At 36.2% G+C, this 17,729-nt stretch overlaps 1 protein-coding gene across 2 annotated transcripts in view; it reads right to left on the bottom strand.

Annotated features, from left to right (window-relative positions):
- Nucleotides 1-2,096: 2,096 nt before the first annotated feature.
- Nucleotides 2,097-17,729, bottom strand: part of LOC126808515 (uncharacterized) — a 29,692-nt gene continuing 14,059 nt past the window's right edge. The window contains exons 14-22 of one of the 2 annotated variants that reach the window (XM_050533281.2): nt 16,784-16,853; nt 15,573-15,751; nt 14,530-14,599; nt 13,711-13,787; nt 11,468-12,144; nt 9,951-10,076; nt 8,039-8,250; nt 7,176-7,323; nt 2,097-6,536 (exon numbers count right to left, since the gene is read on the bottom strand). In XM_050533281.2, the coding sequence (XP_050389238.1) occupies nt 6,428-6,536; nt 7,176-7,323; nt 8,039-8,250; nt 9,951-10,076; nt 11,468-12,144; nt 13,711-13,787; nt 14,530-14,599; nt 15,573-15,751; nt 16,784-16,853 (1,668 nt within the window). In that variant the 3' untranslated portion in view covers nt 2,097-6,427. The remainder of the gene's footprint in view (nt 6,537-7,175; nt 7,324-8,038; nt 8,251-9,950; nt 10,077-11,467; nt 12,145-13,710; nt 13,788-14,529; nt 14,600-15,572; nt 15,752-16,783; nt 16,854-17,729) is intronic. The other variant, XM_050533282.2, reaches the window with a different exon arrangement.

Raw genomic sequence — 17,729 nt, 5'->3', positions numbered from 1 at the left:
CAAGGACTAAAAACCAAGGTCCCATGTACACATTGGCGTGCATGTAAAAGATCCCTTGACAGTTGGAATTCAATATAAGAGTAGGCCAGTGATGGGATTTTGCCCGTATATTCCGGACTTGTCCAAATCTTTTTTCCAAACGCCCAAAATTGTCCGACCGTGAATATGCCCAATCGGACATCAAGAAATGGTGAATAATATTCAAAATTCCGAAATTAATATAGCTTACTGAGTGTCTAACTACCACTCAACCCGATTATCGTTGATAATAAGCGGGATTGATTAGGTCATTAAGTGATCAACGTATTTATCGTGTAAACACCTACCTTGATTAACTACTTAATCTGCTTTGATTGACTGACTTAATCCTTTGTCAGACAATTCCTCAATCTAATCTTAAACAGAAGTCATTGCTTCCCCTTTGTCGGACTATTCATCAATCCAATAAGAGCGATTATCCTTTTAATCTACGTGTTTACCTCGTGGTTTCTCCATTGTCGTACATTTTAATCCCGTTGATGTGAGCCGACAATATGTATAAACTAATCATAGATGTCATCAATATATTATCCGTTAACTTGTAAATCAATATATCCGTTAATTTGTCTGCGATATCACTTCGGTCGAATCGGGCGTTAAATAAAGCTATTTAAACACACGTGGTTATAATACAATAATCGAAAACGAAAGTAGAAATCTCGCGAGACGCGTGAAATTACAAGATATGTAAACGTGACTTTTAGCACGTTAACTTTTTAATCAATATATCCGGTAATTTGTCTGCGATATCAATTCGGTGAAAGCGGACGTTAAATAAAGCTATTTTACACAAACACCCACACGTGGTTATAATACAATAATCGAAACCTAAAGTAGAAATCTCGCGAGACACGTGAAACTACAAGAGATGTAAACCTGACAATTATCACGTCGTAGGAAAGATTCTATTTGGTGGCATATTCTCGGGATTATGGTAATATTTTGAATGGGGTTTATTTTTAAATAAAAAGGAATAAACAAGCTGAGAAATGTCGACAAATATTTCGATTGGAATAGTGTACATGTAAGTAGTTAATTGTTTTACACGATAGCGCGTGCTAGTGCCATACTTAGCAGATGATGTCACTTGCCCGGGAGCGACAGTCACTTCGAAAAAATTTTCGGGATGTCTTTTATTTTTTATCTCCACCCGTATAGACGTCAAAACGTAGTACAAGACGAATGCCGGACTTCTGCTGGAAAAAGTATCGACTTATACCCCAAAAAATACGGTAATTTTTTAGGTGATTTTGAACAAAAGTACGTGCCGACAGTAGTCGACACGCCTTCAGTCTATCGTATTACGACAACACATAATTTTGTAGGAATATTACTGACATAAATTTGAATACCGTAGGCCATAGTGCCGCTGTCCCGGTAAAATGTCCCCCATAGCTAACTGTATGGCGCATGCCTGTCTTCATTAGCCTAGTTTGGCGCAGAACAGTAGGAGGTTAAACCCCATTTCATTTCATTTCATTTCTCTCATTTAAGATACTGACAGAGTAAAATCCAATAAGTTGATGTAATGATTAACTTCTGTGGAATGTGATGTGCTTTACATCATAAGGTGCAAGACAATTATTCAACTAATATTGTACCATATGTTGGTCCCGAAATCACCTAGTTTGTATCAACCAATAGGAGAAGGATGCTGTGTGCCCACACCGTGAAACCGCAGACTCTGAATTCCACTATCAGCCTCCGCTATGGTGGCAAAGTGATACAAGGGCCGCCTGACTTCAAACACCTTTAACCAACCAGAGAGAGAGAGAGAGAGGGTTTAATGTCTACTCGACTCAAAGTAGGCCATTTCGGGACGAACATATGGTGCAAATTTATTTCAATAATTTGCTGGCGCATAGGGGTCTTTAGAAGTGGGAGGAAACCAGAGTACCCAGAGAAAAACCCACGAGGTTGGACAGATGACCCTACTCCTTGTCACGTACAACTGGGGAATTGAATCAATGACAGACCCTATGATACAGCGTGCATGCACTGACCATTCGGCCATCCAACCATTAAAACAGATCAATTACAATTACAATTTTTTAAAAAGTGTTTTAATATTTTAGGTAAACAGAAAGGAATAAAGTCGTATAATTCAGAATGTACAATTACAAGTCTTTGTACATATTTACAAAATTCTATACATAATGCATAAAAAGGAAATATATTTTTAAAAAAGAGTAAAAATATTTTTTATCAAAAACTGTGATTTAAAAATTGGTTTAAAATAATCACATGTTTTATCTTCTCTCGTAAACCCACCATTAATAAATCAGTTAACGCTATGTTAAACCCACCATCAATAAATCAGTTAACGCTATGTTAAACCCACCATCAATAAGTCAGATAACACTATGTTAAACCCACCATCAATAAATCAGTTAACACTATGTTAAACCCACCATCAATAAATCAGATAACACTATGTTAAACCCACCATCAATAAATCAGTTAACGTTATGTTAAACCCACCATCAATAAATCAGATAACACTATGTTAAACCCACCATCAATAAATCAGTTAACGTTATGTTAAACCCACCATCAATAAATCAGATAACACTATGTTAAACCCACCATCAATAAATCAGTTAACGCTATGTTAAACCCACCATCAATAAATCAGATAACACTATGTTAAACCCAGCATCAATAAATTAGTTGACACTATGTTAAACCCACCATCAATAAATCAGTTAACACTATGTTAAACCCACCATCAATAATCAGTTAACACTATGTTAAACCCACCATCAATAATCAGTTAACAAAATGTTAAACCCACCATCAATAAATCAGATAACACTATGTTAAACCGACCATCAATAAATCAGATAACACTATGTTAAACCCACCATCAATAAATCAGTTAACGCTATGTTAAACCCACCATCAATAAATCAGATAACACTATGTTAAACCCACCATCAATAAATCAGTTAACGTTATGTTAAACCCACCATCAATAAATCAGATAACACTATGTTAAACCCACCATCAATAAATCAGTTAACGTTATGTTAAACCCACCATCAATAAATCAGATAACACTATGTTAAACCCACCAACAATAAATCAGTTAACGTTATGTTAAACCCACCATCAATAAATCAGATAACACTATGTTAAACCCACCATCAATAAATCAGTTAACTCTATGTTAAACCCACCATCAATAATCAGTTAACACTGTTAAACCCACCATCAATAATCAGTTAACACTATGTTAAACCCACCATCAATAAATCAGATAACACTATGTTAAACCCACCATCAATAAATCAGATAACACTATGTTAAACCCACCATCAATAAATCAGTTAACACTATGTTAAACCCACCATCAATAAATCAGTTAACGCTATGTTAAACCCACCATCAATAAATCAGATAACACTATGTTAAACCCACCATCAATAAATCAGTTAACACTAGAGTTAAATTTCACTGTTAAACTTATACCAATGACTTACCTAGGTTAAAATCAACTAAAACGCATCAATTCTAGGGGTAGAACTAGAGGTAGAACTAGAGGTGAAGTGGTATGAGATGGTCTTGAAGGAGTAGCCATAACATGCTATCTGAGAGTAAATTGAAGGAGTAGGCATACCATGCTATCTGGGAGTAGAGAGAGAGAAATGGAATTTTAACATCCACTTGACACAAACTAGGTCATTTCAGGACTAACACATGGTTCCATTTATTTCAATAATTCGCTTGCGCGTAGGGGTCTTTAGAAGTGGGAGGAAACCAGAGGACCCGGAGAAAACCCTTGAGGTTGAACAGGCGACACTACTCCTTGTCACGTACAACCGGAAAACAAAACCGCGCCAGTTGACTCAATGACAGACTTCATGATACTGTGCGCACATGCTAACCATTCAGCCATCCAACCCTCCTATCTGGAAGTAAATAGTGGTGGTATGAGATGGTCTTGGAGAAGTAGGCATAACATGCTATCTGAGAGTAAATAGAAGATGGGTTTCCGAGAAAGATATTTTATATAAATATACTAATGTAAACTAAGAAACTAATGTGAGCAAGAAATTAAAATAAATACAGGGGGAGATAATCCTGGTAAAATCATAAATACAGGGGGAGGTAATCCTGATAAAATCATCTACAGGCCATTCCCCAAACACTGTTATTAGGTGCCAATATCTTTAACCCATTTCAAAAACAGACATTGCCAAATAATGAATATATTTGTGCCCTAAAATAGGTTTTCGGGGGTCTGGATGGGGCAATAACTAGGCATGAATGTTTGAAACAAATCATTACTCTGTGAAAAATTTGTTAACCCTCAGTTTTGATAGCATTTTTCCACACGACTAACTGAACCAAGTTTCAATAAAATGTCACATAAATCCTGACCTATAATTCTTCGAAAGAAGCCTCAATCTGCCACCAATGTCAAGGGGGAAACCACTCCATCCTGCACCAATGACAAGGGGAAACCACTCTGGTAAACGAACAGCCAGTATCATAGTCACCGTGGCAACAATGGATTACTTAAATACCTCATAATAAATCAGCAGATGGCAAATAATAGTATAATAATAACATTCTGGGTTGCATTAATATCTTGCCACATTAATTTCTTATGTTACCATAGCAACAATAGAGATCTAAATAAATTAATACTATTTTAGGTGAAATAAGATAAATCACTAACATATACAATGTAAAAATAATCTAAAATAGATAAATATTTTATTGTGCTGATAAAACAATAACTTTTAGACTTGATGGGTTATTTATACGTTAAAGGAATCTCTTTACAAACTACAATATTGTGGAAGTTTAATGTCTAACTAGTCTCTATCATCCAGAAAAATATTCTACGAATATTAGTCCAGATGCCAGTCTTTTACATTATCATAAACAAAGTCTACGGGAGGTAACTAGTCCTAAAACAAGATGTTGACGCCCATGAAATTAATTTAAGAATGTCATTTTAGAAAATCAATTTGATTGCATTGCCATTTCAATATCCAGTTTTTTTTTATTGTAAAATTTCTCTCTCCATGGGCCATATCTATGTATTTTTAATTAATCCTAATTCCTCAAGATTCATGTTTGTTTATATTAATGAAAGAATTATGGGATTTATTGTGGGAAGGGGCGCAACTCTTATTTAACTTTGCCAAAAATACTGGATAATCAACCACATAAAAAAAAACAACTCCAGGTTACGCATGGGCAATGAAACTTTTCGTCAAATACTGACAACGGTCCGAGCCCCTCCGTACGTTGAAGACTGGGAGGTTCCGGGTGACCGAGACTACAACGGTCCCAGACCCTGCGTACCCTGAAGACTGGGTGGTTCTGGGTGACCGAGACTAATGTCTAACGGGAATATCAGTCCAAATATGGCTTGATTCCATTCAGTATTAATAAACTTATGATAAATTGGTGGAGAAACCTGATGGGCCTAGTTTAAATCAAATTATCTTGATTTTGTTTTCTTAATTAAATGTTAAATCTGTGTACATATATTGAACAGGAATTAAGCCATGAGAAATTTCATGTTTCAGCAAAAATGACACATCATGCTCTTAAAAAGCTAATAATCTCTGGGCAGTTGCTATAAATAAAAGCGGTTCCGACCCATGACATGATGGTGGTCAATTTAATCAGAATCAGATGCTTGTCAATTTGTTATTCTGTATTTTAGACCATATAAAAAATAGAATCTGGTTCTAAGACAATCCAGCATCACTTTATAAAAAATAAAAACAGTCTCACGTAAATATACAGGAACTAAATCTGTAAACAAATTTGAATAAATGCATAGGCTCAGTTATCAAGTACGTTACCCTGATGAATGTTCTTCACAATCATAACAAATACATGTACTGGATAATCATACATTCCTAGAAACAACATGTTGAAATAAATGCAGTACCTTGAAATGTGATGTTTATGAGAAGACATTTCACCAAAAAATGGTTCTTTCCTCAAAAAATAACCCATTAAAATAAAAATAAAAAACACCTCCCTCCCGCATCATATATTTGGCATGGACTGTCTCAGAAACAGAATTTTTTTTTTTTATGGCCTCACAGGACTCGATTTTTCTTAACATCGGACGATATTTTCTGTGCTGTGTTCTCAACTTCTCATTGATGTATTGTAAACAGCCAATGAAAATGAAGATGTTACCTGAGGTAATTAAAGGTGTTTAATGTATTTTATATACCCATGATTGAGATAGTTTAATGGAGTCAGGTTCATTCATATATACTATTATCTGGCGTTAACGGCCCACGATTGAGATAGTTTAACGGAATTGGATTCGGTCATATGTACTACTATCTGGCGTTAACGGCCCACGATTGAGATAGTTTAACGGAATTGGATTCGGTCATATGTACTACTATCTGGCGTTAACGGCCCACGATTGAGATAGTCTAACGGAGTCAGGTTCATTCATATGTTTAGAGTTTAAAGTTTTAACTTGAGATGATGGTCGTCCACGAGATAATCTGAAATATACAAAAAAACATTATTTATAATTACTCAAATACAATAAAGGGGGAAGTTCAGCTTCATTTCGAAGAAAATTATAAATCATGTCCTGTATTGTGCACTGAAGAGTGAGAGAGAGAGAGAGAGAGAGAGAGAGAGGGGAGAGAGAGAGAGGGGAGAGAAGAGAGAGCAGAGAGGAGACCAGGGGGGAAAGAGGTGGTGGAGAGAGAGAAAAATGGGGTTTAACATCAGCTCGACACAAAATTACATGGGATACCAGGCCCTCCGTCCTGCAAGACATCTATCCTACAACACTGAGGTGGGGATACCAGGCCATCTATCCTAAAACACTGAGGTGGGGATATCAGGCCCTCCATCCTGCACCACTTAAACTGGGGATATCAGGCCCTTCGATCTGCAGGCCATCCATCCTGCACCATTTAAAAGGGGGATATTAGGCTGAAAAAAAACCTGAAGAACTTTCTCGGCCAACACCTTGTGACTGTCAAAGACCAAGATTACGTCTCCATTTATTTTGGGGGGAGAATTGATATTTGTTGTGGGGAGAATTGATATTGTTTGTGGAGAGAATTGATATTTTTTGCGGAGAGAATTAATATTGTTTTTGGAGAGAATTTATATTGTTTGATACTTACTTTTCTTGTTTCATAATTTCGTGGCTGGCCAGATTAATAAAATCATCAGTGGTCTGACCCCGGGCTGAACCTCGCCGATTGGAGGCAGAATGTGGGTTTAAACTGCTGTGACTCCGAGCCAACGACTCCATACGACGACCTGGATAACCTAAATCAAAAATCAAAGAAAACAGAGTTAATGACCAATTTCACAGAAGGTGATATAACACACAAAGGTTTTCAAAGAAACTTGGTTTGAGTTCAGTGTTCTCAACCCATGACAAGATTTGAGTTCAGTGTTCTCGACAAGGTTTGAATTCAGTGTTCTCGACTCATGACAAGTTTGAGTTCAGTGTTCTCGACTCATGACAAGATTTGAGTTCAGTGTTCTCAACCCATGACAAGGTTTGAGTTCAGTGTTCTCGGCCCATGACAAGGTTTGAGTTCAGTGTTCCTAACCCATGACAAGGTTTGAGTTCAGTGTTCTTAACCCATGACAAGGTTTGAGTTCAGAGTTCTCAACCCATGACGAGAGAGAGAAATGGGGTCTAAACGTCCACTCGACACAAACTAGGTTAATTTTGGGACTAACATAGGGTTCAATTTTATTTCAATAATCCGCTTGCGTGTAGGGATCTTTAGCTGTGTGAGGAAACCAGAGGACCCGGAGAAAGCCCACAAGGTTGGACAGGCAACCCTACTCCTTGTCACGTACAACCGGGGAATCAGAACCATGCCAGTTGACTCAATGACACACCTTATGATAAAACGCACTAACCATTCGGCCATCCCATCCCCCTTTGGGTAAAGAGTTCAGACAGACAGTCTTGTGTTTTGTTTAATTTACAATAGAAATGAAGAAATTCAACAAATGCCCAACTCACCTCGTGGTTCTAATAATGTAGCACTGATTTTGGGCGTTTCCCGATGACCTTGAGGAAGATGAGCTGGTTGAGTGCGTGTCTGCATGGGGACAAACCTTTTATGTAGTTTATTTGTGTGATTATCGGGCAGGTCAGGGTTCAAGGTTATTGGACCACCAGTAATATTACTAGATTTACATGTAACTCTGTCTGATGATCGACGTAAAGAATTCCTAGAAATGAAATATAATTATATTTTTTGGGTAGTTTTAACGTATAAAAAATTCTGTTGTCATTATCAGATAATCTACTGTCATAATCCGAGTGGAAACAAAACAAAATTTGATCTGTAATCGTAGTTCGGCAACATTTTGTTAAAATATATACTTGACATCTATTAATATATCCGTGTAATTAGCTAGTATTAACAAGTCCAGGTTAATATCAACTACCATAATCGCTTATAAACATTTAGTAACTGGTTGTTAGAGCAACAATCTATAGCACATGCTTATAGACATTTAGTAACTGGTTGTTAGAGCAACAATCTATAAGACACATACTTATAGACATTTAGTAACTGGTTGTTAGAGCAACAATCTATAGCACATACTTATAGACATTTAGTAACTGGTTGTTAGAGCAACAATCTATAGCACATACTTATAGACATTTAGTAACTGGTTGTTAGAGCAACATTGCAGACCTTTCTTTTGGCCTCAAATATTACAAAAATCAACATGACAAGACCATACTAAAATCTCTAGACAATAATATTACTAGAGAAACGTCAATCAGTAATAAGCGGTAATTGTATTCCATAGAATTTTAACCTGAGAAATGCTCTAATCTATTTAATATCGGAGAAATCTTATGCCATCGAGAGTTGATTGTGGTCTGGATAAGTTAATTAATGTCTAATTAATAATTTATATAACATTTAAGGCCTAAAGAAAGACCTACAATAGGCAGATTTATTTCTTGCATAATGTATGTTTAAGTTGCATAACATATACTTATTGAAAACAGGTTTTAATTAGCTAGATACTGTTGCGAGAATATTGTTCGAAACCTGGTATAAATAAATTAGTAGTTGTTGTCCATACTTGTATGTTTATAGTTAATAATGAAATACAGCTTGTTATAACAAGTAGAGTCATAGAAACAAGTTTTTAACATCCAGCTATACAGTTAGTCACCAGCGTCCAGCTATACACTTAGTCACCAACGTCCAGCTGTACAGTTAGTCTTCAACGTCCAGCTATACAGTTAGTCTTTATCATTCCAGCCTATAATATCTTTACTTCGGCTAAAACAGGGCTACAGTTGTATTCTGGGTCAAAGGTCAGACAGATTATCAGATGTCTAACGATTGAAACAAATGACCTTCACCTTGCACAGAGAGAGAGAAATGGGGTTTAACGTCCACTCAACACAAACTAGGTCATTTCGGGACTACCTTCACCTTGCAGAACGCATTGTTAACTAGAGGATAGAGACAACATGAAGAGCCTGTTACCATATAATCGACAGAGAGATGGATTCACATTCATGTTATAAACTAGGTCGTTTTGGGATATAAACTAGGTCATTTTGGGAGTAAATTATTGTACAATATTATATTATTTCAATAATTCTCTTGCATGTAGGGGTCTTTAGCAGTGGGAGAAACACAGGTGACCAGGAGAAACCTAATATGGATGGACAGGGTTAGGGTTTCTTGTCACATCCAAACCATGCCACTTGCCTCATTGAAAGACCTTGTGAACTAAAGTGCAAATATTAGACTACTCGACCCTTACATCATGCCACCCCCCCTCCCTTGGAAGTCACGTCAGAGATAATATAGACTGGATCGATCAAGACTTACTATCGTTAAAGATCGCTAACCCGCTTGAGATTGAAGAAACAAAAATATTGTTAGTATATGTACCTGTGGGTGTGAACAAATGTGTTGGCACGTTGTAGAAAGGCATTGTGGGAGTTTTCAAACATGGTGTCTGGCGAGCCACGAAAGGCTGGTAAACTTGTTAATTCTCTAATATAGTCCTGGTGACGACTGCAAATATTTAAAGTGCAAAAACAAAAACCTGAACTAACAAACCAAGTGATGGTGCATTCTGAATTCATAATTAGTAACAAATATTTCTATCATTTCTACATAAATAAATTCATCAATATACTTTTAAAATGATTAATTGGTGCAGGAAATCTTGAAATGAAATGGGGTTTAACATCCTACTTTTCTGCTCCAACTGGGCTAATAAAGGCGGGCGTACACCATATAGTGTGCTATGAGGGAAATTTTGTCCAGGCAGCGTTGCTACAGCCTACTCTTATATCAAATTCCAACCGCCAAGGGATCTTTTACGTGAAAGCCAATGTATACAAAGGACATTGTATTTTTGTCCCATCTGAACAACTAGACAGCTGTCCTTGTCAGGCCCTCTGTCCTGCACCACTGACAAGGAGAAACCACGTCAGATGAACTTTCTCAGCCAATGTAGGGATTGAAAATGCGACCTTCAAGCTCTGTGGAAACAGTTTACTCTATTACAATATCTAGCTATCCGGGAAATCCTCAGACAAAATAAAGTTTAATGTCTTACTTGAATTGTATAGAAAATTTCACCCGTTTTAATTTTAACAAAGCAAGGATTAAATTTTAACAAAGCAATAAATAGCTCAAGCAAAGATTAAATCTCATTTGATATGAGTTTGTTAACAACAACACAAGTTATAGCACATGTTAAAACAGCAAATTCTCTTTAATCTAGGATTAGTAGATTACATTAATCTGATGTGTTGTCCAATAGGATTCTTTGTCTCATAACAATTTAAAGAATACAAGTCGATTGGATGATGGACGAAGTAATGGAAGGACAGGGGTGACGAAAGATTATAGTCACATTTGAATAGGTCGTGGAACCTTCTCAAAATCTGCTATAATTTGAATGTCAAATCTGTACGGGCACGCTATGCAGGACGATCACACATTTTGAACACAGTATAATAATGATTCTTTATCTCAGCAATTTATATATAGGCCTAATGTTGCTGTATTTGACGTGAGAAACTCAAATCAAAAACCAAGCACTCTCTTACAAGAGATTATAAAATTATCAAGGTAATCAACAAAGACCGACACATGTTTTATGCTCACAGATAATTGATTGGCGATTGCTTGTCCGTTCCGTTAATGCCCACTGATTGAAGGCTGGATTATCCAATGATAATTTAATGCAAATCTTGTGATGGGACCGCTGATCGATGTCGTAATTCGGAATATTCAGAATCTGGACTACTCAAACCTTTTTTGGTTGAAGTAATAAGAAAATAAATTGGGACATGAAAATGATGATGGATTTCATAGAATGCCGTAGCATTCAGATGTCGGAAGTGACAGAGTCCATGGTAATTAATATTATTTAATGTAAATGTATATCATACCTTCTGTTTCTGTTGTTGCTATCGGACGTATCCGTACTACATGCTGAGTCCGTTAAACCTTGTGACCCAAAACATCGAGATTTAGACAAGTCACTGACAGAAGTCTTTCCTCCATCTAGATATTGTTGACTTGGCATCGTTGGTTTTGGCAACATGGTTTTGCGCTCGTATATTCGATTATTTCGTTCGTTTGGATCCATTGGCTTGTCTGTCGATTCGTATAAAACATCTGATTCCAGAACAATTGGCACATCCGGATCAGGTTGAGAAAGTTTCGCTTTCACAGAACTCTGAGATCCAACAGACGCTGGCAAAGCCTTCGATCTGTCAAGTTTTAATTTGACACTTGATTTATTTGAAACTACTACTGCTCTTCCGATTGGTCGACGAGTCCAAGCGCCAGTATTTTTAATCTTATAGTCTAGGTCGTCCTGTCGTTCATCTCCTTGTATTGAAACGTAGCTAACTGTCACGGGAAACATACTTTTAATAATACTAGGGTCACGATCTGTTAATTTACGATGAAATGACGAAACATCTTTATTATTGGATACTGATACAGGTATCGAAATACTTGGTCGATGGAATTCTATTTTCGATTTATTACTACCACCCATATTCAAATTGGAATCGCGTCTTTTCTCCAGTGGAGGTGATTTCACTGATGTTTTTATTTTCTGAAATAATAATATTCATGGTAACATAAATCTTTTATGTAAAATATCAAAACATTTAAGATATAAATAAATTTTACAGCCAGTCAAGACTTGCTAGCCCCTCTCACCTAATGCCAGTCAAGACTTGCTAGCCCCTCCCACCTAATGCAAGTCAAGACTTGTAGCCCCTCCCACCTAATGGCAATCAAGACTTGTAGCCCCTCCCACCTAATGGCAATCAAGACTTGCAAGCCCCTCCCACCTAATGCCAGTCAAGACTTGCCAGTAACTCACACCAACCCAAACCTCATACAATAAGGTGTAAGCACTGACCACAGAGCAATTTGAATGTTTAATATAGTTTGTAATTATTAATCCATAATTGTAAATAAAATTGGTTCTGATACTTCCAAAATATCACAGGTTAGACATATTCACTTGACACAAACCATACAGTTCAATTGTGGGTAGAGTGCTTCAGCTGTGGGGAGGAAACCAGCAGGTGGAACAGTCAACGTTATGTCAGACTCATGAATATTAATTAGATCCGTATAGCGCACGTGCAGTGAGAGGACGCCTCGGTCCTTGTGTATCTGTAGATCATGACTTTTATGTATGTAACCATGAAAGGCAGATGCACGTCTGATAGCTAATAAAGAATATATAATTATAGTTAGCCTTCATTTAACATGGTAGCAGAGCGTGGTTTCGATCCACGGACCTCCGTGTTATGTACATTGGTGGGATCAAAATAATAACACTTTATAGACCTTATGATCTAAAGTCTAGTCGTTAGACCATTCGAACACCTGAATATTTCCATAAGCCATATCTTTAAATAATTCAAACCTCAATTTCAAATTAGTATAATCAGTAGACATTATACGTGCTTCACCACAGAATGTAAATTACAAACTGTTATACAAATTCAAATACAACATAAAAACAGCTGACAATCTTTGTCAGAATTTTAAAAAAAACCAAAGTGCCAAAACTGTTAAAAGTGTAAAATCTAAAAACCTATTTCAGTCACCTACAAACCTGGGAAGTGAAATGAAATTGGGTTTAATGTCCGACTGGACTAATGAAGACCTGTGTATCCCATACATCGTGCTATGAGGGAAATTCTGTCTGGATAGCAGTTCTTTGGTCTACTTGTATATCAAATTACAACCGTCAAGGGTTTTTATACATGCACGCCAATATGTTTACTGGATATTATTTATCACCCCATCTGAACGACTATACACTGTCTTTGCCAGGCCTTTCATCCTACACCATGCTGAAAATCCCAGGGAACTTTTTCAGCCAACAGTGGAATCGGAGAGCCAGCGCCACAGCGGGTCCTTACTTTATTCAATAAAAGACCTAATGATCTAGAAAGTCAAATCAGAAAGGTCAGAGGTCAGTTTAAAAGTAAAAACAAAAACAAAACAACCAAATGACAATTAATGTGCTACAGGTGCTGGGAAACAGACAAGTCACATGATCTTCACACTGTGCTATAATTGGCTAGGAACTGACCAGAGCTAATTTAAGATATCGTTTGGGTCGGATGTCACCTGATACTCGACTAGCTGAACACACCTTTATCTGTTCTTGATGTTGATTGGTTGTATCTATTGGTCTAGACGGTGAGGTTTTTGTGGTCACACTGCTGCCAGCTGAAACAATGATAAAATATAAAATGTCCTCATGAATATAAAATTTATCATACAAAATAGAACATAACATCTGAGCTCCAGGCCATAGAATAAACATATCTTTATAATCACTTTTAGAATTACTCCATTTTGACAAAATCTACTTTTCTGCTCCAACCTGACAAATGAGGACGGCCATGCAGTGCGCTATATGAGTGAAGTGTTGCTATAAGTGTAAGCCAATGTCCAATCTGAATGATCAGACACTGTTCATTGCCAGCCACACAATCCTGCACCACTGACAAGAGGAAATCACACGGTTACCAGTATAATACTACACATCACCATGGTTACCAGTATAATACTACACATCACCATGGTTACCAGTATAATACTACACATCACCATGGTCACCAGTATAATACTGTGCATCACCATGGCTACCAGTATATTACTACCATCACCATGACTACCAGTATAATACTACACATCACCATGGTTACCAGTATAATACTACCATCACCATGGCTACCAGTATAATACTACACATCACCATGGCTACCAGTATAATACTACCATCACCATGGTTACCAGTATAATACCAATACTACACATATCTTTCAGAAACCAATATAATCACAGTGTGTAATATAATCACTGTGTAATATAATCACTGTGTAATATAATCACAGTGTAATATAATCACTGTGCAATATAATCCATCGAAAAACATCTTCCCATTACAAATTTGAATTTAGCCTACCTGAATCAGGCCTATCCACGATTTCATTAGCTGTTGGCACAACAACGGTTGAACTTGTGGCTATTTTCACCTACAATAGATTTTACCATTCTTATTAAAGATGTATCATGTAAGATTTAGATAGACAGCTGGCTGTTCTTGTTTTAATAGTTCAAAAACAGATAATGCAATATGAATATATTGAAAATTTCATTGAAATTACTGTGATCACTGTTTGAAGTTTTGATAAGATGTGTTATAGACTGTTTATGATGGTAACAACGGTACTTGTTAATCAAGATTTAGCTTTGATTCACCGTTTTTAAATTAAATCATTAAATGGTTATCGTGTTTTAATCCGTTTAAATCTCTGCCATACTGAGTAAAAACATGGTAATGAATGGACTTTTTCGTGAGCAGAAATTCGCCTGTGTAACTGTTATCACTCGTCACCTCAGTCAGTTATATAGAAGGATAACTTGTGTTTTCCTTTTGCTTTCGTCACTTCCATTTCTTGAAATCTTCATTACGCATCTATAGTAGCAAAGATCTCATGTTAAAATTATATTTGGAAGGTGTTTAACCAGTTCTATCACATATGTGATAATGACTGACACCAATATTGTCCTTTAATATGTGATAATGACTGACACCAATATTGTCCTTTAAATACAGTGATATGAGACTCTGATATCTAAACAGTTTAATAGCAGTGGGGGAGGAAACCGGAGGACACAGTGAAAACCCACAAGGTTGGACAGGCGAACCTACTCCTTGCCCTAAACAAGCTCAGAATCAAAACCATGCCATTTGACTCAATGACAGACTGTAGCGCACACCTTAACCACTCAGACACCCACCCACCATATACAATATCAGAACTTGTTTCTTGATTGTCAGGGATCAATTAAGAATAAATTCTTCATAATTACATGTAATTCTTTCAGAAATATGGATTTTGTTTCATGTCCTTGCAAACACTCAGCACCTGTACATGTAGTCAAAGTGAAAATAAGAAATTAATATTTTACCAACTAGAACTGATCATGTAGTATAACACTTACATTGGCTGTGTTTTTATCTATTTTGGCACTATTTTGACGTGGTTTTATCTCCCCTATTGATTTACGATTTTTAAATGTGGATTGTTTGTTGTTATTTGATGATGAGCTTGTTATTATGTCTTCCGTAACAGAATCTCGTCGAGGCGGTGGTTGATATAATGGTTGCCTAGTTACATCATCTACAATACAATAAACAAACTCTATATTAGTTTTAAAAAGTGTAGTTTAAAGAGACATAATATAAGATTTAGATAAAGAACTGACCGTCCTTGCTATAGTAGTTCTAAAATAGATAATGAAATATGAATATATTGAAAATGTCATTCAAATTACTTTATTCTCAGCAAAGTTATGAGTATTTGAAGATGTAGCACAGATTGTTTATTATCATAGCAATGGTACTGGACAAACGAGACATAGTTGTGATTATCCATTTTATTGTTAAATTTTTAAATCTTGCTGGTGTTCTAATCCATTAAAATCTCTGCCATCTGATGATCTAGAGAGTTGATTATAGGCTTGTCATGTTAATAAATGTCTAATTAATGTATCACTAGAAGCCAACAGAGAGATCTGCAATAGGCAAATTTAGTTCTTAATCTTACATAATGCATTTTTAACATTTAACCTAATTTCTAGATTTCTTTAAAGCTGGGCTGTAAATGAAGCACATGCTACCGATATCACAAGTTGCGTCAGACACCGATATCATAAGCTGCGTCAGACACCGATATCATAAGCTGCGTCAGACACCGATATCACAAGTTGCGTCAGACACCGATATCACAAGCTGCGTCAGACACCGATATCACAAGTTGAGTCAGACACCGATATCACAAGCTGCGTCAGACACCGATATCACAAGTTGTGTCAGACACCGATATCACAAGTTGCGTCAGACACCGATATCACAAGTTGCGTCAGACACAAACCCTCTGCTGCATGTCATTAATCCTGTTTACATTACAAATATCAAACGAGTCTGGAACAGAATCAAGAACGGGTAATGTGGTATAAAACATAACTGTCCCATACTAGAACCGTTCCAATCTGGACCACTCAAGATAAGGTGGTCTTGGCACTGTAAACGTTATTCTGTCTCAGAACAGTTCTCACCTTTCATTACGTATAGCAAACTGTATAGATTTAATTGATGATCAGGGCAATGATAGGAGCCAAGTTTTCTTGATATTAAATATAGGCCTACTTACATTCATCTTTAGCAGTCCGTTTCTTTGTTGGTTTACTTTCAAATTTACCTTCACTAGTTATAGCAACAACCTAAAAAAATATATATATTTAGTATATATATGGTACAGGTTGTTATTGCAAAAACCTAATTAAAATACAGATCTATATTTCGATTTGTTTTTTATACATTGATGACGTACACTATATGAAGATCTGACAAGTTGTACTGGGAGGTCACATCAGAGGTCATACAAGAAGCTTTTGACCCTATGATGTCAGACATTCGATTAATAAATCTGCGTTGATGTTTCTAGCGGGGTACCCACAGTTCTGTGCACCTCACGCCAAAAACTCGCCATAACAGACCATTTTATTGGCTAATAATCACTCACGTCATCCAGAATGTGGGTTATATAACAACTCTTCCAGATCCTAGTGTAGTCATAGTTCTATGGTGTAGTAAAGACAAGTAAAACAAAATTTTAAACTATAAAAAACGAAACGAAATAGGATCTGGGTTTTAATCAGATTGACATATCAACTACCTAACAACATAGAAACACAACATCTATTAAATAGAACAACATAGAAACACAACATCTATTAAATAGAACAACATAGAAACACAACATCTATTAAATAGAACAACATAGAAACACAACATCTATTAAATAGAACAACATAGAAACACAACATCTATTAAATAGAACAACATAGAAACACAACATCTATTAAATAGAACAACATAGAAACACAACATCTATTAAATAGAACATAGAAACACAACATCTATTAAATAGAAACAACACACAACATCTATTAAATAGAAACAACACACAACATCTATTAACTAGAAACAACACACAAAATCTATTAAATAGAAACAACACACAAAATCTATTAAATAGAAACAACACACAAAATCTATTAAATAGAAACAACACACAAAATCTATTAAATAGAAAC

Source organism: Patella vulgata, chromosome 1, assembly GCF_932274485.2.
Source record: "Patella vulgata chromosome 1, xgPatVulg1.2, whole genome shotgun sequence".
NCBI lineage: Eukaryota > Metazoa > Mollusca > Gastropoda > Patellidae > Patella > Patella vulgata.
The sequence above is the reverse complement of the archived record's forward strand: the minus strand, read 5'-3'. Positions and strand labels throughout refer to the sequence as shown.